We start from the raw sequence: 23,782 nt of genomic DNA, 5'->3' as shown, positions 1-23,782 counted from the left end.
GATCAACTTCAATTCATTATCTTTTGTATTCATTGGTATGGTTATGTAAATGTCAGGCGTTATCTCTACTGCCAAGTTCTATCTTCAGAAGGGCTCGTTTATGAAGTATAAATTCCGATTAACCAGGGTCAATGAAAGTTTTATACGGTTTGGCCTTTTGAGATCTGAGGCATCATTTCCCTGTGCAAGTGATTAGTATTAGGAATTGGGTGGTTGGTTGACTGGGGTATGAGCTGTGGTCAAGCAGCAGCAACAATCCTTGGCAGGGTAAGAGGAAGGAAACCCCTAAATTAATCTATGCTCACCCTCTGGTAGCTTGACACAGAGAAATCAGGTTTAACTTAGAGGCTGTTTGCTGGTAAAGTATTTGTGCAAACAGTAAAACAGTGAAAACACCACTCAAAAACATTTTGCATCAAGTCAGAAAATTAAATCTGACTTTAATCAGTAAAACAAGACCAAAACAGCAAAGATCAAATTATAGATATTGATTATATTGAAAAATAGCAACAAAAAGCACTATTGGGGACATCTGATCATGCCCATCTGGGACAAAGTCACAAGTTCAGGACTACCACAATGGAGTGTGTGCCTGCTACCGGCATTTAGTTAGGCCCGCTGAACAAAGTACCTTAAACCTGGGTTGCGAAGCATTGTGTGGATCCACATCAAAAATGCCTTGCTTAGTTAAAAGATGCAATGATGCTGCGGTGCAAGTTCCTGTTGTGTTGACGTCGAGGATCATGTGTACATGGCTTGCAATGTGAAGTCCATTGTTCAGGATGCGAGGTGCAGCAGAGGCGATACGTCGGTTCTGATGAGCGGTGAAGCTGCAATGCTTAGTTCCGTTGTCAGCGTCAAAGCTGCCATTGACAAGAGGTACAGGGAGTTTGCACCGGAAAAAGCATGCTGGTTCCGAAGGCATTGTGTTGGTCTGAAGATGTGGCAGGCAACGGTGAAGTAAGTCTCTGTAATACGTCCATTCCACACAGCAGCGGCGATGTGTCGGTTCTGCTCAGGGATGCATCACTCAACCGAGGAGAATCATTGCTTCTGCCCGAGATGTTTTGCTCAGCAGAGGAGATGGGTCAATTCCACTGGCAAGCATATTAGGCCCACTTCCATTGGTCTAGGGCTGAGGTGGTTGCACTTGCAGGCTAGCCTCAAAGGTGGCAGCATTCAGGTACAGGGTTGGAAGCCTGTTGTGTTATGTTTCTGAGGCTTCCCATCAGAAGGCCAGACAGCTCGCCCATGGAGTCACTCTGGGTTCTGAGATGAAGTGATGCAGGTCCAGTCCTCATCCAGGCAAGAGGGCAGTAGATCAGCACAACAAAGCAGTAGTCAAGAACAGTGCAGTCCTGCAGAGTGGCATCCGTACAGCAGCACAGTAGTCCTTCCTGGTAGAGTATCCTCAGGTCAAGAAGTGTACTGAAGTAGTGGTGTCTGAGGTCCAGCACTTACACTCAGTGGTGCTATTGAAATAGGAGGGACTTCAAATACATGCTTTTGTAGTGGACAGATGCCCTCCCTTCCTCCCCTGGCTCTAGATTCACTCCAGGGGGTAATGCAGCTGTTTGTGTGTGGACAGGACACAGCCTATTCATTTGTGAGGTTGTGCCCAGCTCCTCCCTCCTGTCCTGCCCGAGATGGCCCATTGAGACACACCTTAGCTCCCATGTGTGTGACTGTCGAAACAGAATGCACTAAGAACAAATGGCAGCTATACCCAGTCATGTGATCAGAGGCAGGCTACAGGCACCAAATGGATGCGGCAACAAAAAGAAATCAACTTTCTAAAAGTGTTTGTAATTGTTCAGCATTCCGTCCATCATTTGTTCTTTTTGCAATTGTCATTCCAAGTGGGATGGGCATGCCCAGATGTGGGTCTCATGCTCACCATGCCACTGAATTCAAGCTATCCTGGCTGATAAGGAATGATACCCCAAAACCAGTCCTAGAATACTTGTTTATGGTCTAGGGAGGAATCCGAACTAAGTTTGGGCTGGACTTCTCCCATGGGGAGCATGGTCAAGATTGATTTGCATATGACTGTCCAAACTGGAATAATTTGGTGAGCAAAAAAAGGATTGATTTAGGCCCAGAACTCTGACTGGCGGTGAGGGTTTGACATTGTCCAGCATTCCGTCCATCATTTGTTCTTGTAGCATTTAATTTACAGGCCCTTGGTAGCAAGTATTAGCTACTAATCATCAAATAGGTCCTGTTACCTTTTGATTTTTGCATTCATTGATGTGGCTGCTTCTCATTCTTGACTTTAGCAACTGCCAAAATGACCAGAATGTATCTTGCTGGCACTCTTCGGAACCTTAATGCTGTGTGTCTGCTTATTAAAATAGCAAAGTAATCAATTTGAGTGAATGATCTGTACGATTTCTCACCACTATCATGGAGGTTTAAAGCACATACACAATAGAATACCGGTTTGGAGGGCCTCCAAACTCATGGTCTTCCACTTACTAATAAATCTGCGTGGGACCGAGGTCTATAGTCGATGTATGTACGCATTTGTTCTGGGTAGGGTACGCATGGCTAGTAAATTCAAAGCAGGCATCATAGGATGCAACCATATATTCTTGAGACTTGAAGTAACAATCAGTGCAATTTAAGATTCACTTGACTTGCACAGAGTACAATTATTACTTCTCAATACTCTGTTTTTTTTATTTTTATCTCAGGATAAGGACATGCAAAGTTTGTTACAGCAGTTTTTTTCTCTTATTTTAGGAGATCTTTTTGGGTTGTACACCCCTTTAGTTTTGCAGCCAACACGTGTTTCATCCCATAGGCTTGTGCACAGACTTTTCAAGGTTTATGTAAATATTGGGTTATAACAAGTCTGAAGGTAAATGTATTCCAAATTGAAGTAATTTGTTTCGCTGTAGTTTCTTTCGAATGATTCTGTAAGTGCTAGGAGGACATCAACACCATTGTTATCCAGTAAGATTAACAGTTGGAATGTTATGAATGCTGCAGTTGGTGATACAGAATGGTGCCAGTTTATCCTATCCGTTTGAGCAGGGCACTGTGACTGCTGCTGGAATAAGAGGAGACAGCGTTTGACCCAGCTGTCTTGTTCTGACCCTGAGTATTGGTGAGGGTCCTGCTCACCTTGTCAGGAAGGTACCACTTCAGGTGCTGTGAAGAGCACCGTGGGACACGCTCAGTACAGCTGTCCTACCTGTGAGTGTAAATGCAGTTCGGTATGTAATCAATCAATCCATCACTTGTAGAGCACGGCTAATCACCCCGGTGGTAGCCAGGCTCTAGTTGTTTGTGTCGCCTGAGAACTAACAGGCAAGAATGTTTCCAGTCTTTGCCTGAGATGAAGGTTGAGGTTTTTTGTCTTTGATTCAATGCCGCATGAGATTCCATTCAAGAAGTGGATGTCAAGTCGCAGGGTATTGCCTTCATAGCTTTTGATGTTACCACCCATTTCTGTCCCAGATCCTGAGAAGCAGCAAGGAAGTGATGGAGCAGTAGGCCCCGTCCATTCCCCACTCACCAGATTTCCTTTACCACTGAGTACCATGAGAATTCAGTACAAACATTAAGTACTACATTGCACAGTGTGTGCCCACCTTTCCCGGAGGCTTAATTCTACGAGCAATGGTCTAAGTAAAGGGGAGGAGTCATGTTAGTGGAGAAGGACATGGCTTGTCATGTATGGCAATTTTTGGGTGTGTGTGCATGCTTTGCAGCACAGTTTTATCTGGTACACTGTAAACTTTCATCGTTGTTTTTCAGCAGTCATACTTTACATGGAGCTAGGGAAAAGTCATGACATCTTTGATATTATACGATGTATGTGACCTCTGCATCTATTATAATTATGTATTAATAGACATTATGCATGTGGATTGAAAAAACTAGTAATTTGCCATTGTTTGTATTGTATCATTCCCTATAATTATTAACAATATCACTAGTACCACTATGATAGTGTTACTATTATTAGTAGCAGTATTAACAATAATATTATTTTTTGTGTTGTTTTTTATAATAATCATACAATTAATAGCCACAATAACAACAATAATAAGACAACTATGACAACTGGACTAATCTGTTGTTTAAAAGCTCTGATTTAGTCCAAGTACACACTGTCCTAAAATGCATTTCAGCAGTGTGCCACATTGTAACAGCAGATACTTATGATCTGTGTTTTTTTAAATCCATTGTTGAGCCTGTGATTGAGGTGACGAAAAGAAGCTAAATGCATTTAGCAGGTTTTCTTTTGCTGTCTCTGCCTTGTCTCCGGAGGTCAGCCAGGTAGAATTTCCATCTCTTTAACATTTCATTGTGCGCCCTCGTGGACAGTTCCATTCTCCCTGCATCTGCTGAACCCGGGTTACTGAATTAGATTCTGAAATGGAGTGTATGGCATAGTCAGTAAGCCGCCATCATGGCGGCGCGCTGCATCTCACCCTACAAATATAGAGGTCATTGTAATATGGAGTGAAGTGGATTAAAAAAGAAAAAAGAAAAGAACGCCTTTTTCAGCTGCTAGAAATTGGATTACAACAAGTGAAGTTTTGATGCTGCCTTGAAGGCAAGAAAATTGTTGTTGAAATGACCCCTGTAAAAGATGTTAGTACAGTAAGTAAGTGAGGCAAAAGCCCAGACTCGTGTTATCTGCTTTGACAGACACTTTAAAATGTACCGCGAGTCTCTACGGACACAGAACAAGAAACCATTTGGTAATATCAATTACAAGATCAAATTAATGAGGTTTAATGGAATAACAACCACCTACTTCCTTGGAGTTGTTAAAATATCCCCCCATCACCTACTTTTTATATTAATACTAACTACTTTCAAGCAGATGACCTTTTAGGATTAAATTAAATCGATAGTTTGATAAAACAAGCATTTACAATGCAATAGGTCTCGCATTTATGAGAGTTTGAACTATTGGCATTGTAAGTGACAATGCCTTTTATTTATGTTTTTTTTTTTAACTGATATATCAAAGGCATTATCATTTACAATACAGATAGTTTAAACTCTTGCAAATGCAAGACCTATTGCATTGCAAATGCTTGCTATAAAATAAAGTGTTAGGAGAGAGCGTGTCCTGCCTGTAACGGTGGGTAGGACAAGTCTATTTGAGAAAATAGTACTTGGACGGTGTAATTAAAGCCTACCAAGCAACAACACATGTAAAAAAATGGGTCACCATGGGAGGTTACCAAAATGAGACAAGGCAGTATTAAGGAGGGACTACTAAGCCTTTTGACCAATGAACAGCCACAGTTTACAGTGGACAATGACACAAGCCAATGAAAAATTTGGGCGGAGAGTGGGCGGTGCTTCAAGTCCCTACCTCAATACAGCATGCCGTTCAGCGCATGCGCTGCCCAGGCTCGATCTAAAAAATAAACTGATAACAATTATCAGTAGACAATAATGTTTGTTGCTTACAAAAATGTACAATGAATACTGTCCAATTTTGAATTTTGGGGTGTTTCTATGTGATCTATCCTTCGGATTGCATCTCTATCCCTCGTGGTGCCTAAACACATTTGTCATGATCAAATTTTGAGTCACAGCAAGTGAGTGAAAGGAACAAAAGAGTGGAGAAGAATGATAGTGAAATAGTGGCAGGGAGAGAAAGCATAGTGTTGATTCCTAGAACCTAGGTCTACTGTACTGTGTTGTCGTCCAGAAGCTGTTTAGCTGCATTCTATCAAAAACTACTAAATAAAATAAAATAAATACACTGTTATTGGTAAAGCTCAACAGCAAAATGAGACTTTATAAACAACTGGCCATTCTATTTAGGTGCAAACAAACAGAATATTAGAAATGTTGATCACCATTAAGTGAACCAGTTGGGTTTTCATTCATACCGGCAACATGAAAGGGAATTGTATCACTTCAACAGGAAAAGAGACATTGGGGAAGTGAACCGTTTCTAATACACATTTATTATGTGCCGCATAACTGTTCAACAAACTGAACCAGAAGCTTCCGCACTGGACGATCTAGCAGGATGGCTCACAGAGTTAAATGTTCAATGCTAAATTAAGTGTTAATCGTAAGGGCAAAAGTTTTACTCTGGCAAGAACAGCTCCGTGTTCCCTCCTCCAAGTGCTGCTAAATTATGTACTAATACATTGGGATAGTAGTACGTCTTGTTATACACACTGCTTAGAAACAACTGAAGTGTGGCATGTACTACTATAAACAACCAAATTATTCTAAACATTTAAACTCAATTTAAACACAATATTTTGTGCTTTAGGTTTTATGAGAGAGCGAAGGAGACATTCATTGCTCGCCTAATTCCAAATCTCAGCTTCACCACTTGACCAAATTGTGTTATCCTTGGCAAATTAATTTATGTCATTGTGCTTCATTTGTGCTGAATGCCAAATGTGAGAACACCTTGATGTAATTCATTTCAAGGTATGTGTGCTGCACAAAATCTAAATTGCATATGCTTTATTGGAAAATAACGTTGTTCCATAAATAATCCCTTTATAGAAAATAACCAAGCATTTCTCTTGGTTCACTGATTGCATCATTGTCACGGCATAAGTGGGATTTATTTTAAATATTTCTAAACTATTATTTTTAAAACATGTTGAATGCCGCATTATAATCTAAAGTACACAACTGAAATAATTGCAATAATGTTGAGTATTTTTTATTTTAAAGAGGCTTTAACTTATTTTTCAGAAAGTATTATGTGTGATTTACTTGCCGAATATTTTAATGGCTCGACTCAGGCTAGAGCTCCTAAAACTAGGCTATATCCCTTGTTTGGCTCTCCCCATTAATGTGCTGACTTGCCCACCTCTGAGAACTTACTTTAGAACTGTCAGTTCAAAGTGTGTTCTGAACAATAAGTGCTTAGACTATGCTTAAATGGCAGGTGAAGTGCGTTCCTGTGCTCTAGGTATCGTACAACATATATTTTTTGCTGCACCCTGACATATCAGATTACTTGTTTGCATTTGATCGTTGGTGATAATGGGGAAGGTCAGGGTTAGTAAGCTCCGCCATGTTCGATCTCAAGCCCCGCAGTGAAAGGAGGAGGGTTATGTGTGGGGCTAGCTACCCATCATGTACAAAAAAATCATAGCTACAGAAATATTGACCAAAAGACATCCCAGCCTTGGGTAGAGAGGGGTCTCCTTCACAAAGAACTACAATGCCTGGTGGGGAATGCCAGATTTCCCTGGATGATTCAAAAAGGGGGGTGGTGATGGACAGAGTATCTGAATTAAGCAGAACACTCCTACCCAGTCAAAAGATCAGGGCTTGATCCATCACCGTTTTTTAGCTCACTGCACCATCCCAGTTCAGAACCTGGCTACATGCAAATTAGTCTGTCCCTGGCCCAGTGCATCAATGGAACAGGGCAGACCAAACTACCAAGCCAATTCTTTACTGGAAAGGAAACAAGCTTCCGGGGACTGGTTTCTGGCATTACAGCCGTCTTCGGCCCGGCTTGCTTGAATCCTGATGGTGCAGTGAGCAAGGGACTCACATCTGAGCATACCCTTCCACGCTTGTGGTGGCCAAAATGATTCAAAAAGGGGGGTGGTGATGGACAGAGTATCTGAATTAAGCAGAACACTCCTACCCAGTCAAAAGATCAGGGCTTGATCCATCACCGTTTTTTAGCTCACTGCACCATCCCAGTTCAGAACCTGGCTACATGCAAATTAGTCTGTCCCTGGCCCAGTGCATCATGGGAACAGGGCAGACCAAACTACCAAGCCAATTCTTTACTGGAAAGGAAACAAGCTTCCGGGGACCGGTTTCTGGCATTACAGCCGTCTTCGGCCCGGCTTGCTTGAATCCTGATGGTGCAGTGAGCAAGGGACTCACATCTGAGCATACCCTTCCACGCTTGTGGTGGCAAAAAAGATTCAAAAAGGGGGGTGGTGATGGACAGAGTATCTGAATTAAGCAGAACACTCCTACCCAGTCAAAAGACCAGGGCTTGATCCATCACCGTTTTTTAGCTCACTGCACCATCCCAGTTCAGAACCTGGCTACATGCAAATTAGTCTGTCCCTGGCCCAGTGCATCATGGGAACAGGGCAGACCAAACTACCAAACAATTCTTTACTGGAAAGGAAACAAGCTTCCGGGGACCGGTTTCTGGCATTACAGCCGTCTTCGGCCCGGCTTGCTTGAATCCTGATGGGGCAGTGAGCAAGGGACTCACATCTGAGCATACCCTTCCACGCTTGTGGTGGCCAAAATGATTCAAAAAGGGGGGTGGTGATGGACAGAGTATCTGAATTAAGAAGAACACTCCTACCCAGTCAAGCCCTGATCTGTTGACTGGGTAGGAGTGTTCTGATTAACTCAGATACTCTGTCCGTCACCACCCCCTTTTTGAAATTTCCATGGAAGGCACAAAGCCAATACATCTGCTTTCAACCTTTTGTTCACTTTGCATTACCCATCCAGGGACTTTGTTGAGAACTTTGTCGCACTTACCAACAACTTGAACTAAGCAACTTGAATCATCTTTTAAGTAATCTTAAGTGTAGTATTGTGGATTTTTGTTGTTTGTGGTCTTGTGTTTAAGTCTATATAAAGCATACTTATTTTTTTAAAACCTGTGTTGTGTCCGTCTGTAGTGTTTTCACTGTATTACTGTGTATATTCACAAATGCTTAACACTGCCTCTGAGATAAGCCTGTCTGCTCGTGCCAAGCTACCAAGGGGGTGAGCTGGGGTTATTAAGGAGTGTAATCCCCTTATCCTGACTTAGAAGTAAGGGTCCCTATTTGGACAAAGGTGAATACCATTGCCAACTAGAGACCCCAGATCTAACACACTTTCACGCAATTTACTCAAAGTCAGTCTCTGCTCAGAACCTCACGATAAAAATGTAAAAAGACCATCACCATCGGGACATGGAACATAAGGATGTGTACAAGACAGGAAAGAGAACCCAAGCAGGAGCAGAGATGAAAAAACTGAAACCTTGCACTGCCTTCCATCAGTGAGACAAGATGCACATAATTTGTACAGAAAAGACCTGCTCCAGGAGCAATACTGCTGTATTCTGGACACAATGAACAGAACGCCACATATACTTGTGGAGTCGCCCTGATGCTAACATCAGCACCCAAAAGAGCTCTGATTCGATGGGAAGCCCATGATCCCCGAATCATCACAGTGACCTTCCGCACAAAGAACATAAGGGTCAACATGAATGTTATCCATTGCTTTGCTTCCACAAATGAGAGCAAAGAAGAGGAAAAGAAACAATTTCATACCAGACCCCAGTCCATCATGAAGAAATGCCTTGGCAGAGACATCACCATACTGATGGGGGACCTCAAAGCCAAGACTGGAAGAGACAAAACTGAGTACGAAGAAGTCATGGGCAAATATGACCTTTGCACCATAAACTAGAATGGTGAAAGGCTTGCAAATCTATATGCCCTGCACAGTCTGGTGATAAGCATTAGTGTATTCCCACACAAAAGAATACACAAAGCAATGTGGGTGTCACAAGACCATTCAACAGCGAATCAGGTTGACCACGTCTGCATTGCTAAGAAGTTTTGAAGGTCTCTACAGGATGTGAGAGTGACAAGGCAACTGGACGCAATATCAGACTATCACCTTGTTATGGCTAAGCTAAAGCTGACGAAGGTATGCATGGAACCGACAAACTAACACCAGTGATATATCACCACCCTCCTCAAAGAGGCCCTGAAATATAGTGCATACTCAGTCACAGTCAGCAACAAGTTTCAAGTCCTGCAAGAACTAGAAAATTACAGTGATCGAGTAGGAAACCAGTGGGCAAAGATTTTAAAAAACTGTGACATCAATTTGACTGGCAGTACTTGGTCCCAAGAAACACCTGCATAAAGAAAAGATCCCACTGACACTCTACAAAATCATAGTGAGAAAGGAAAAGACAGATTCAGTCAACACCAGTTGAACAAGAGCAGAGAAAGCGAAAGCTCAAGGTAAATAACACCAAATCCAACAAGGAAGCAAAGAGAAGCTTAGGAGCAGACACGCAAAGTTTCATTGATGGACTTGCTACAGAAGCCTAGGAAGCATCAAGCCATGGAAACATGAAAGAACTCTACAACATAACAAGGAAGCTCCATGGCAGATATAGCAAGCCAGAAACACCTGTTAAAGACAAAGCTGGGAAGAGAATCATGAGTAACAAAGGCCAACAATGAAGATAGAGGAAGCACTTTGAAGACCTCCAGATCCAGCATGTGCCCCAGTATCCACTAGTCATACTGCCAGCTGACAAGGACTTGCTAATCGACTGCAGCAGACCAACCCAGGAAGACATACGGCAAGCCATCAAACATCTGAGAAATGGGAAGGCAGCAGGACCTGCAGAGGCACTGAAGGCAGACGTCGAAATATCAGTCAACATGCTCTACCCCATGTTTGGAAGGATCTGGGATGAGGAAAAGTTGCCATCGGACTAGAAGGTGGGATAGCTAATCAAGAGCCTCAAAAAAGGTGACTTGAGTAACTGCACAAACTACAGAGGGATAATTCTTTTAGCAACCTCAAGCAAAGTGCTCCATAGTCATCATGAACAGAATGAAGGAACAAATCAGTGCTCAGTTGTGAGACCATCAAGCTGGCATCTGTAAAGATCCTACACAGACCAGATTGCAACACTGGTCATCATCATTGATCAGTTAATGGAATGGAACTCACCCCTTTATGTCAACTTCATCAACTGTGAGAAGGCATTCAAAAGCATGGACAGGGATATCCTTTTGAAACTCCTCCGCCACTACTGTGTGCCATATAAACTTGTAAGAATCATCAGGAACTCTTACGAGGGAATGACTAGCAAAATAGTCCATGGAGGACAACTCATGGAAGCCTTCAAAGTGAGTACCGGAGTCTGCCTAGGTTGTTTGCTCTCACTTTTGCTCTTCCTTCTGACCATAGACTGGTTCATGAAGACATCCACAGTAAGGATAAGAAATGGGATCCCGTGGACATCTTGGACATAGCTTGATGAACTGGACTTTGCAGGTCCCCTGGCCCTACTCTCCCACCCATACCTATCATCAGATTCAAGAGAAGACCGACAAAGTGGCAGCCACATCAGCACAACTTGGCCTCAACATCCGTGGGAGAAAAACAATAAGATCCTAAAGGCTAACATGACCAGCACAACTGCAGTCACTCTTGCAGGCTATCCACTTGAAGAGGTTGAGGCCTTCACCTACCTGGGCAGTGTAATAGACAAGCAGGACGGCACGGAAGCCAATGTCAAGGAGGACAACAGGTAACACCATCAACAAAGTGTAAACCTTCAACATCTGTATGAAGAAAATCCTCCAAATCCTTTAGGAAAACACCGTCAGCAGCAATGGCCTATGGCAGCAGACATTCCAACTCTCTGCTCATGAAGAAATCATGAAAAGATGCTGGACTGGATTGGTCACACACACCTGAAATCTGCATTAAACACCACCAGACAAACCCTTACCTGGAACACTTAAGAGAAAAGGAAAAGAAGAAGGCCAAGAAACACCTGGTGTTGAGACCTCGAGGTTGATTGCATGGAAATTGTTTACACCTGGAGCCTCATTGAAAGAAAAGCCTAGGACAGAGATGGCAGGAGTGCCCTGGTTAATGGCCCTTGTCCATGCCCTTCGGTCCGGCAGTGGCGTAAGTCATGGTTAGTGGCAGCCAGAATCAACCAGACTGAGTAAATATTCCCCTCTGATGTTCCTTGGTCACTTTTAGCTTTATTAATAGCCTATGACACAAATTGACTTGCACCATTTTACACTTTTTTTGCAAGGCAATCTCTGGATGTCTTGAGCCACCCGCAATCTCTTCGTTAAACTTGCAGGCTGCATTAGAATAATTATGTCCCATGGATGCATCAACAGTTTTCTTTGATTGCTAACATCTGTGCCAACTGTCAAGAATCATAGAGAAGATGCTGGGTTGATCATGCTTTTCTAATATTGCTATTTTAATTTTTTACTCCTTTTACAGTTACTTGTACTATGCTTTTGGCTCATTGTTCTCATTCTCTCCATTCTTCTCTTGTATCTCGGTCAGTTGTTACATGTGGTCTCAAAATCTAACTCATGTAGCCCCATTCCTTTTGTTCACCGTTAACATATTTGACCAATACCATTGAACAATTTCCTTGCTCCTTTTCCATACATTTGTTTTCCTCTTTATTCATTGCTGCTTTATATTTTTACATACATGGACATCCATAACTGTTTTCTTTTAACCTTGAAGTTAAGACTTGCATATTGTATAGATGGCTGTTTATTACGTCTCATTTATTCAGTTTCTGAACACATTCTCTTCTTCACCTAATGTTTTTTTTACCTCCAATACTTTCCTTCCTGCTTTCTCTCTGTGTCCACTTTTTCTATGCCTTCACCATCATGTGCCTTCTTTGCTCCATATGTTTTATATCATTGTCAATTTCAGTTTTTCTCTGTTTCTTCAACTCATTCTATGAATGCATACTAACACTTTAGAGAGTTCTCCTTCTGAAGCCTACCATTCATTCACAAGTTTTCTATCTTTTCTTCCCTCTCTTTTACTTCTGCCACTCTCTCATAAACTGCATTGCTCTAGCTTTTGCATATCATTATCTAACGTTTTTACCTTTTATTTTTTTTCCTTTTTTGGGCAGTAGTTTTAAAATCCATCCACATTACAGATAACTGTTCTTTCACCTTCATTGATCACAATCACCTTCAAAACAGAGCTTGTAACATCCCTTCGCAGTACGACTATGAAATACGCTACTCTATATAACAACAAATAACTAAAGGGAGATTCTTTTTTTTTAAACAATTTTTATTTGCATTTAAGTTTTATAAAGCATCATTACCCCCCCACCCCCCACCCCTGCAGAACAGGTAGCAAAATCTAGCTTATTGTTGATTTTAACAAATATGGAGAAAAGTATATACATTTGTTCAGTGAACAAGAAGCTAGCAAACTAAGAACAAAGCATAAGCAAATAAAGAGAGAGACTTTAGATATAAAACCTAAGCGATTCAAACATTTCATTCCTCATGCATCCAATCTAACAGAGGTGCCCATATCATCAAGCCCTTAATCCGCTTTGTCCTCCCTTTGTTTCTATAAATCGCTACTGCTATGTTGCAGGTTGCAAACAGCCTGGTTCTCTATTCTACAAACGATGGTGCTAGTGGATCTATCCAGGCTGACGCTATGCACAGTCTGAAAACAGCAATAGCAATCAAGATAAGCCCGTGCATTGAATGGGGTCGGGGTATGTTGGATGTACCTAATAGAATTTCTTCAGTTGAAATGTTAATACGGCAATGTGCGAGGATGGAAAGAAAGTCAGAGATTGTCGATATGATATTCCCTAATAAAGGACAAGTAGCAAACATGTGAGTTGAATCTGCTGATGAAAGAGAGCACCTCGGACAGTGTGTCCTGAATCCGTTCCCCTAATTTGCTAATTTGTCTGGGGTATAATAAAGTGAAAAAAATGTTTTATTAAATTGTGCTTGGAGTTTTGTGGACATTAGGGTTGATATTGACATCTCCAAGGCTTCCAAGGAGGTTCGAGGAGAGATGCCAAGTCTACTCTGCCATGCCACCATATGTTTCTCCCTATCGTCTGGCATCAGTAAATTAAGCCCTTCATATATCTCGCCAATTTTAGGGGTTTTTAAAGATAGTAATTTGTCCATAGTTTGCCACGGTTGGAATTTAATACGACCTCCTCCTAAAGGGAGATTCACTGACATAGAACTTTGGATCAAACCAGTATGCCAATAACAGCAGTCTTACTCTGATATCTACATATTTGTTGTTTTTGCTATAACTATTCCTTCCTAAGAAAAAATAGACTCTAAGAGGAGTTTTTTGTTGCTTCTCTCTTTGCCCTCTTGCTTTTGACATCCACATACTGAATGTTTTATGGTAGTTGATACTGTTGATGTCCACTGTAGGCCTATACATTTGCTGTGGAGTGTTCACTCTCCTGCTGTACACAGACCACACAGCTTGCTGGTATGTATCTGGGATGGAAGGATTGAGTCTTCCCTACTAAATTGTAGTTGGCTGGTACCATTATTCAAGACATTATGCGTATTATTGTCATCCTGCGGCACTCAAAACTTCACAATCGAAGGCCTGTTAGTCTTTAAGGATTCTGGTCAAATTGGCAGTCTCTTTTTTGCTCTTTGAACCTGCCTGCTCATTTTATTAATTCCCTCAATGGTTCAGTTTTAAATTTGTTCTGAGGCAGATTTTGACATCCTGGATGTGACAAGAAAGGAAGGGTAGGGTGTTGCTGGAGTTTTGATTTAATCCAGATCTGAGGAGTTCCTTGTAGAGATTGAAAATGATGTAGTGAGAAAGGAAGCATAAAGGCTATGCATGAAACAGGGAGAAGCTTGGATATTGAATTTCCATCTGTGCACATTGGTGAGTGTTGCAAAGTTAAGATGTAAACAATTGCAGCAGTATATAGGAAAGCCCGTGTGAGTTTTCAAGGGGTGGATTAGCACTTTATAGTAAACTGTGTTGAAGGCTGCACCAAGCACAAAACAAACAGGAGGCAGGGGTTGTTTGTTTTTGTTGATGGTTGGGCATTTTCGACTACTTGTAGAGAAGTAGCTTCAATTCAGAGTGGTCTGAAGTAACACTGGTAGCTCTATAGAAGAGTATTCTTCATGATCATCTTCATCTATGATTGGATTGAACCTAAACTAATTTCTTAATAATGTTACTGAAGAAAGAGTGGTTGGGGATTTGGCAGTAGTTTGGGTCCAAAATAAGTATTTTTAACAAGGTAGACCCTGGTCTGGTTTGAGTGCATCTGTGAAGGTTACAAGAGTGAACAATAGTGAGCAAAGGTGAAAAGGTGTGAGGGTATCTTCTCAAAAAAATGTTACTATGACTCATGGTATAATGTTGTCTTTGTAGGAGATCCTTGTGTCTCTTAAGGGTGTTGTTTAGTTCAGCATGCCAGAAGCAGTTGAAGGTTGTCCGCTTGGTGAAAGCTTCAGGGCATTTGAAGCAGATTCAATTTCTGCTTAATGTTGTTGGTGCTGGTTCAAATTTAGTCATTCATCTCAATGAAGAAGCTACTATTTGGTGGTGCACTGAATATGAAATTGAATGTACTGTTAGTGGGATGATGCATTCCATGCATGGCTTGCTAGCCTTGAAGAATATGTTTTTTGAGTGATCTGTGTGTCAGTGGAGCCCACTGTGCAGGTTCAGGTCACCAAATGTAGCCTCTTTTTCTTTTTAAGTCTATATATGACACGCTTGCTGTCTGAGATTAGATAAACCGATCAGCATGCTGAGGAATTTGACATGGAGGATGAAGTCATCAATGTTTTGTTTTAGTAGCAAACATTTTTCATTGTTTTATTGTTTACATTAATGGGTTTGTTGATATCTGATGCAGGTAAGTGGGAATTTGAAATACTGCTGAATTCTTCTTGTCAGGCACCCATAGGGAGATCTTTGAAGGAGCAATTGTTTTCCACATTCTGGCTGCTGAGGATAAATCAGTGTGATGTGAAAAGTGCAGGGGTGGTAGGAAAAGTAGTCCATCTAGACCTATTAGGACCTTACACTTGATTGTGAATGTGCTCAAGGGTTTTACATTTGAAGTGAGTGGGTTTCTCAACTTGATACTTGATTGTCAAGAGGAGTGTGTTGAGGAATTATATCTTTTAAAGGATTTGGTCACTGGTACGGAATAAGTCTCACTTGAATGTGATAATGGGTGTTGTGAATGGTGTCAGAGGTGGTCTAGAATCCTGACAGTACAGTCCTTTTTGTGTTCAGCAGGTCTGTAGATCAGATGAAGAGGTCTTACTGAAGGTGCTAAATAAGGAGCTTGAATGTGGTATGAGTTACTGAATAAATTCACCCCGGGTTGCTGTGCTGACATTCCTGCCAAAGGTTGCCTTCAATTTGCTACACGTTTTTGAAGTTGGCAAGCCCTCATGCTAGTGAACTCTCACAAGAAGACTAGCACATCAACTCAACAGCCTCTTTCCGTGCTTGTAAATGAAACATACCCTTTCTTTAATGCCAAATTATGTGAGATGTAAAATATCCCTGCAAACTGTAGTTTGGGGATGTCTGTATACATTATGTCATCGAGGATTCAAAACGTGCTCTGTAAAGTGTATTAACATATTCAATAGCTTAAGCAGGTTACGATAGATGTGATACTATAAACATACATCTATACATTGTTTTGTTGCCTTGATTAACCCCTTCAGTGCTAATGACAAGGGTAACTCGTCATGTAGTTCCCATTGATTTCAATGGAAAGTCAATGGACCTACATGCATACCCCTTAGCAGCCAAGTGGTTAAGCAGTTCCATCATTGGAATAGATACCATTGTCCAAAATAATGTGTTGTGCTGTGTACAACTTTTTAACATTAGTTAAACTATGGCAAAGTTTCATGTCAAGGTTAGTGTTATATTCAAGCATGTATAATAAACCTGCTATGTGATGTTTATGCATTCTATAATTCATGAATATTGGATATTATTTGTGTTTGGCTTCTGTATGCTGTACAAATTATTAGTAAAATTGAACATACTGTTGCATGGAAAATTATGTACAACAAACATGTTCCGATAAATTGTACCTACATTAAAAATTTAGTTTTACTTAAATATTTTACAATTTAATTTGTAGTTTTCCCATTCTTTTTTATTCTAGGGGCTGTTGGTGTTTTTACAGAATTTACCCACAAACAACTGGGGGAATGAGGACATCAGTATATTATTGGCAGAAGCCTACAGATTAAAGTTTGCATTTGCAGATGCTCCAAATCATTATAAGAAACATCTGTTGCAAAGTTAAAACCTTTGCTTATGTAAAATAATTTTCTGTATCTTTGTTGTTGCACATAAAAATGTATATATTATGTATGCTAGAAATATATCAAATAGGATTAACATTTGTAGGATAAACTCACATCTTATGAACATTAGGAAACATGCCAGTTATTATACAACTGGATTTGAAATGTTAAATAATTATTAATTTAAGAGAATACAAGATCCTATTAATCAGCAAACTCAGTGACCTAATATTTCTCTAAATTCACAATCTTTCAAACTGTTATTTTGATGAAGACTATGAGAGAACTTGCTTTTTCATTATTTTATCAAATTAAATGCTTCTGATTTGTTTCTATACAATTTCTGTTGTGGTATACACTAATTTACACACATTGTTCAAACAGGTATATATCACAAAATACCTTCCAATATTCACTCCAGTTAATAGGGTATGATAGTACAGAAAACAGCAATGAATCAGCAAATAGATCTTATTACAAAATTGATAGATGCATCCAGTAACAACATCTTGCTTCTGAATTTTATTTAGATCTGATAATTGATTTAGGGTCTTTTCTCAAAGTTTATATACAGGTTTGTTGCTCAGGAAATATATTACATATTTTGATGTCCCTTATTATATTTTTATGGACTGCTTCATTACTTAGTCAAGGCCTGACAATACTTTTTATATTTGCTGTGTGAGCTATTTTAGCTGCTCAGTACTATAATTGTTGTGTAGCAAAGATTGGAGGTGAAATTAAATATCAATCTCTTATCTTCAGGAGTTATAAATATTTTAGAGTCTGGTAGATATTCTGCTGTTTTCATTTGAAGGTGATGTTTTAAGTAGTTGTAGGCAGATATGTAGAGTAGATGTAAACCTGGCACTCTAAGTATTCAGATTAGGTTTTCCTTTTAGAAATAAAATATTCAGACTAATTTGGATTATATCAAATGTTCAATTGTATTTATAACATAATACATTGCAGAAATAAACATTGGTCAGAGACCATATTTTATTTGCATGTCTTTGTGGAGCCTAGTTAACATAAATTCTTAAACACTTTAAAATACTCTTATATTAGTTGAAAATTAATTTCATCTTTAAATCCAATGCTATCTATATTTATTAATGACAGCAATCTGGACTCTTGTTGCATTTGTCATATTTAGCGATCATATTGTCCTGCTGTTTTAATAATATTTTAAGATTATCAAGCACATAGTCATGATGAGAAACATATTAATTTCCTAATTTATTAACAATTGGATATTGATTGATGTACAACAACAAAATACATCTTACAATATCATGCAAACTTACAGTTAATAGTAGATAAATGAAAGCAAGTAAGTGTGTATTTAAAACAAAAATGTCTTTCTTTTTAAGTGCAGAACTCTTTAAATGTGAATATTTTATAAACAATGAACATGATACCAATGCAAACATCTAAATCACAATTAATATTGCTTATACTAGGTATGTCAAATGTTTTCTTCAAATGTTTGTTTCATTATTTGGTTTCAAAGACAGTTTTTCTAAATGCCAACAGCTGCATGGCTCCCAGTTAAAGCAACAATATGTAATTAATTCCTTCATAAGCTTTAGCCAAACAGATTCCTCAATGTCTTTTTTCAGGTCTTTGGCCTACATGAACCGTATCTGGTTATGTTCTGTTTGGTCAATGCAGGGACAGAATTTTTTAACTACCACTGACTGTGTAAATTAATTGCATTAATAATCCTTACATGCAAGTTTTTCATATGTAACCATCTTCGGAACCACGATCCCTAGTTAACTGAGGCTGCACACTGTGTGATAGGGTAAGATTGCTGGAAGGCCATGTCAATGACAGAAAATACTGCATGTGTTCATGTGTCATTTTTCAAGCAATATAATTGGCATACCCTTATTCACAGCAGAAATAATAACGCTGAATGGTAAAATGATCAGTGTAAGCTCCATGCAAACGTAGATACATTTGTATTTTTTATTTTTTAAGAGATTGCTTAACATTAGAGACAATTACATAGTTTTCACAATTTTCAGTCTGTAATCTCTTTACTTTATAGCAGTACATATCTTAAAACATCTTCAATATGGTCATTTGTTAGGTGTTTTCACAAATACATAAATGTTATGAAACAAACATAAAAGATATTTGGAAATTACCTGTACATATATTTCATATTTATAAAAGTGTTAAAACATTATTTGTTCCATTAACAGTTTTAAAAAGTGAAGAATGGTGACAGAAGCATCATTAGTAACATCAGCTTATTGTTCATTGCTCTGTAAATATAGTAACAATCAAATGAAAATGATATTTTAATTGATCATGGTACTTAATATGTTACATGTGTATATTGAATCCATATTTCCGTTCTTATTTCATTAAGAGTAATTGATTGCACAAATATTGCCTATATGGAATGCCAAGAATAAAAATAGAAATTCAAAGCAAGTGTTGTCGTACTGTGACAAATACATGTTTTCATAAACGATTTAGTATTTTATTCGAATAAGCATGAAATGTAGATTGCTTTAAAAAAACATCATCACTTGCTAATTACATGTTAGTTTATGAACATCTATCCGTTTCTCTTACAGACTTTTACTCAATGTCAATTATTCCCCCTTGGTCTGCTGATCTTGTCCTGGTAGACCAAATCCTTACTCCAATAAACAAAAGGTTCATGCAAAGTGTGGTAAATTGCAATGGCCATTGTAGAACTGTATTTAACTTCATGCACTTTTAGCTAATAAACTTGCCACTCCAGATATAGAACATGGATCACTGATCCATCACTGACACAATTCTGCCAGCAGGGCATGAAATCATCATTAAAAATCATTCTTCATTCATGCTTTCTAAAAGTGTCTCAATCACTTAAGTGAACTCCACATTTTCTAAGTTAATGAGTCTCTGATGATTTCTGGCTTTTTAAGCTCAAGGTTAATGAAATGGCGTCTACCTTAGGGTCATAAACATACACCTTTTGAGAAAACTTACCTTCAGGGGTTTCATCCAACACATGCTAAGAACTATTTGAAATGTATTAGGCTGCTTCTTTGTTCCCTCCTTCTGTATCAACCACTCAGTCAATTAATTTATTTGTTTGAAATAATTAAAATCAATAGAAATTAACCATAGTAAAAATAATAAAATAGAAGAATAAAGTTGCAATAAAAAAGCATGTGCCCTATTGATCCAAAATATTATGAATTTATATGAAGCAACCCCAACATAAAATATATAAGTGCATAAAATAGCTGATGAACCACTGCAATAATATTCCAAATGTTCATGTCCTGCTCTGTCTAATAGCTGTAAAGATTATATTAATACATTTCTAGAAGCATGCTGAATACGCGAGAACAGTATGTAGTTGTCAGGCAGAATTCCAATGCTTAATTACAAGTACAGGCCCCACTCAGCAGAAACATTGATTTTAATAAAGGGCGACATACCATCGGAAATTCTGGGCTTCAGCGTAACAAATGGAGCATGGACTCTCTTTGTACTCGCAAGATCTGCAGGCTATGACTTTAAGTGTTGATGCCCAATTTGTGCGATACTCATTGCTTTGAAGGAGCAAGAGTTGTGCTCTAAGGTTCTCCAGTATTATATATTTGATAGACTCACATGCTTGAATCTTCTCCGTCATCATGGTGGGAGTGTTAAAGCATTAGCACTAAAATCCCATTGAAAGCAATAGACATTGATAGCTAATTCAAATTTTTTTAAAACATCTAAACTTCAACCAATCAGATCAGAGGCCGTGAAGCACTCATCCACCTCATAGCCAAGATACATCAGATTTTTTACCACACGTCATGTGTTAGGAAGTCTTCTTGAGCTCTGCTCAGTCACAGTGTTTCAGATCACAACTTTTGACCTGGCAGCTATCTTGTTAATCTTCACACCTCCAGGCAAGATCTGCGGTACACTTTGGTGTGCGACATCCTAGTTTGACCATGTCTGAGGGTTCCAAAAGGAGGCTTTTCAGGCATTGTAAGTCCTCTGGTAAATCAAGACTCTTCTCTAAAGATTGCTACAAGCAATGTTTGTATTGCCTTTACCCTGAGTTCAATCCTAAGCATTACAATTACTGTTGTTCTTTCTCAGCTAATACCCTCAACGATCGTGAGGCCAGACTGCTTCTTTGGCCCCAGAAAAAGAAAGCCTAGTCTGAATCTAAATCAGTGGAGAGGGAACATTCCTCCTCCAAGAAGTGAAAAAATTAGGGTTACTCGTCATCAGACTGAGACTCAAAAGGGCTAAATCCCAGAGTAGGGAGATCAGTGTTGAGAGGTCGTAAAGCAAGGAGCTGGTTGGAACGTCTCCCTTTCACAGAAGGTCTTCCTCCTCACCTCCAATTGCCACTCCATTCAAGGCGCCATCAGAGAAGAAAATCTGAACCCCTGTTTCCTCAAGATTGATTCAACTGCTCAAGTAGGGAATGGTAAGAGTGGAAAACATACCCATGTTGATATCTAAGTTCAGAGCCGCCTTTCTAAGCTATAAAGACCATGGATTGGCCAAGATGATAAAAATAGCTTGAAGTATTTGTTTTAGCTATTTGTGCAGCATAGTAGCATTTGAGGAAAGCAGCTTGCATTCAATAGCCTGTATATTCAGGCAAAGCTCCAGATGAATCACAGAGTGTTAAGTATATTTTGGACGCTGAAACAGCATTCTGTACACATTACATTGAGACTGATCCAAAATAGAGGATAGTTTCCCCTGGAGTGCATGATAGCCATAGGAAAGATTTGGTAATAACTTTGCTTGAGTGACTCCCAAGATGGCCTCTGTTGATGGTGAATATAATTGATGATGTAGTCTACGTAGAGCAAATGTTACTGTTTATGCTTTCCTGTTGATGTTTTGTGCTCTGGGTTTGCCTGTATCAATAAATCTGACCTCAAGATAATTGTAATTTGAAGTTTGAGAAATGGATTTATTCGCCAGCTCCCATCTTGATGATTCATCTTTTCTCTATGTGCTCCTTCTCATAGCAATGCTGAACCATGGGGGCTGAAAATGTATTGGTCCTAGTTGTGGACTTATGCTCACAGTATCTTATTATGAACTCTCTGCCAGTTTCTCCATTATTATTTACAACAAGGGGTGGTGATGGACAGAGTCTCTGAATTAAGCAGAATACTCTCACCCAGTCAAGAGATCAGGGCTAGATCCAACACCGTTTTTTAGCTCATTGCACCATCCCAGTTTCAGAACCTGGCTGTATGCAAATTAGTCTGTCCCTGGCCCAGTGCATCATGGGAACAGGGCAGACCAGACTACAAAAGCCGATTCTTACACTGGGAAGGAAACAAGCTTCCGGGGACCGGTTTCTGGCATTTCAGCCGTCTTCGGCCCGGCTTGCTTGAATCCTGATGGTGCAATGAGCAAGGGACTCACATCTGAGTATACCCTTCCACGCTTAGGGTGGACAAAATTATTTACAACAAGGGGTGGTGATGGACAGAGTCTCTGAATTAAGCAGAATACTCTCACCCAGTCAAGAGATCAGGGCTAGATCCAACACCGTTTTTTAGCTCATTGCACCATCCCAGTTTCAGAACCTGGCTGTATGCAAATTAGTCTGTCCCTGGCCCAGTGCATCATGGGAACAGGGCAGACCAGACTACAAAAGCCGATTCTTACACTGGGAAGGAAACAAGCTTCCGGGGACCGGTTTCTGGCATTTCAGCCGTCTTCGGCCCGGCTTGCTTGAATCCTGATGGTGCAATGAGCAAGGGACTCACATCTGAGTATACCCTTCCACGCTTAGGGTGGACAAAATTATTTACAAAAAGGGGTGGTGATGGACAGAGTCTCTGAATTAAGCAGAATACTCTCACCCAATCAAGAGATCAGGGCTAGATCCAACACCGTTTTTTAGCTCATTGCACATCCCAGTTTCAGAACCTGGCTGTATGCAAATTAGTCTGTCCCTGGCCCAGTGCATCATGGGAACAGGGCAGACCAGACTACAAAAGCCGATTCTTACACTGGGAAGGAAACAAGCTTCATCACCACCCCCTTTTCTGAATCGTTTTTGGCCACTATAGGTGTGGCAGGGTATACTCAGACATGAGTCCCTTTCTCACTGCTCCATCAGGATTCAAGCAAGCCGGGCCGAAGAGGCTGAAATGCCAGAAACCGGTCCCCGGTAGCTTGTCTCCTTTCTGGTGAAGAATTGGCTTGGTAGTTTGGTCTGCCCTGTTCCCATGATGCACTGGGCCAGGGACAGACTAATTTGCATATAGCCAGGTTCTGAGCTGGGATGGGGCAGTGAGATAAATAACGGTGATGGATCAAGCCCTGATCTTTGGACTGGGTAAGAGTGGTCTGCTTAATTCAGACACTCTGTTCATCACCACCCCCTTTTCTGAATCGTTTTTGGCCACTATAGGTGTGGCAGGGTATACTCAGACATGAGTCCCTTTCTCACTGCTCCATCAGGATTCAAGCAAGCCGGGCCGAAGAGGCTGAAATGCCAGAAACCGGTCCCCGGTAGCTTGTCTCCTTTCTGGTGAAGAATTGGCTTGGTAGTTTGGTCTGCCCTGTTCCCATGATGCACTGGGCCAGGGACAGACTAATTTGCATATAGCCAGGTTCTGAGCTGGGATGGGGCAGTGAGATAAATAACGGTGATGGATCAAGCCCTGATCTTTGGACTGGGTAAGAGTGGTCTGCTTAATTCAGACACTCTGTTCATCACCACCCCCTTTTCTGAATCGTTTTTGGCCACTATAGGTGTGGCGGGGTATACTCAGACATGAGTCCCTTTCTCACTGCTCCATCAGGATTCAAGCAAGCCGGGCCGAAGAGGCTGAAATGCCAGAAACCGGTCCCCGGTAGCTTGTCTCCTTTCTGGTGAAGAATTGGCTTGGTAGTTTGGTCTGCCCTGTTCCCATGATGCACTG

At 40.3% G+C, this 23,782-nt stretch overlaps 1 protein-coding gene across 1 annotated transcript in view; it reads left to right on the top strand.

Annotated features, from left to right (window-relative positions):
- Positions 1–19,690, top strand: part of TBC1D22A (TBC1 domain family member 22A) — a 2,393,943-nt gene extending 2,374,253 nt beyond the window's left edge. The window contains exon 13 of the mRNA XM_078679664.1: positions 16,715–19,690. Within this exon, the coding sequence (XP_078535790.1) occupies positions 16,715–16,858 (144 nt within the window). The 3' untranslated portion in view covers positions 16,859–19,690. The remainder of the gene's footprint in view (positions 1–16,714) is intronic.
- The last annotated feature ends 4,092 nt before the right edge of the window (positions 19,691–23,782 follow it).

This window comes from Lissotriton helveticus, chromosome 1_1 (assembly GCF_964261635.1).
Source record: "Lissotriton helveticus chromosome 1_1, aLisHel1.1, whole genome shotgun sequence".
Lineage (NCBI taxonomy): Eukaryota > Metazoa > Chordata > Amphibia > Caudata > Salamandridae > Lissotriton > Lissotriton helveticus.
The sequence above is the reverse complement of the archived record's forward strand: the minus strand, read 5'-3'. Positions and strand labels throughout refer to the sequence as shown.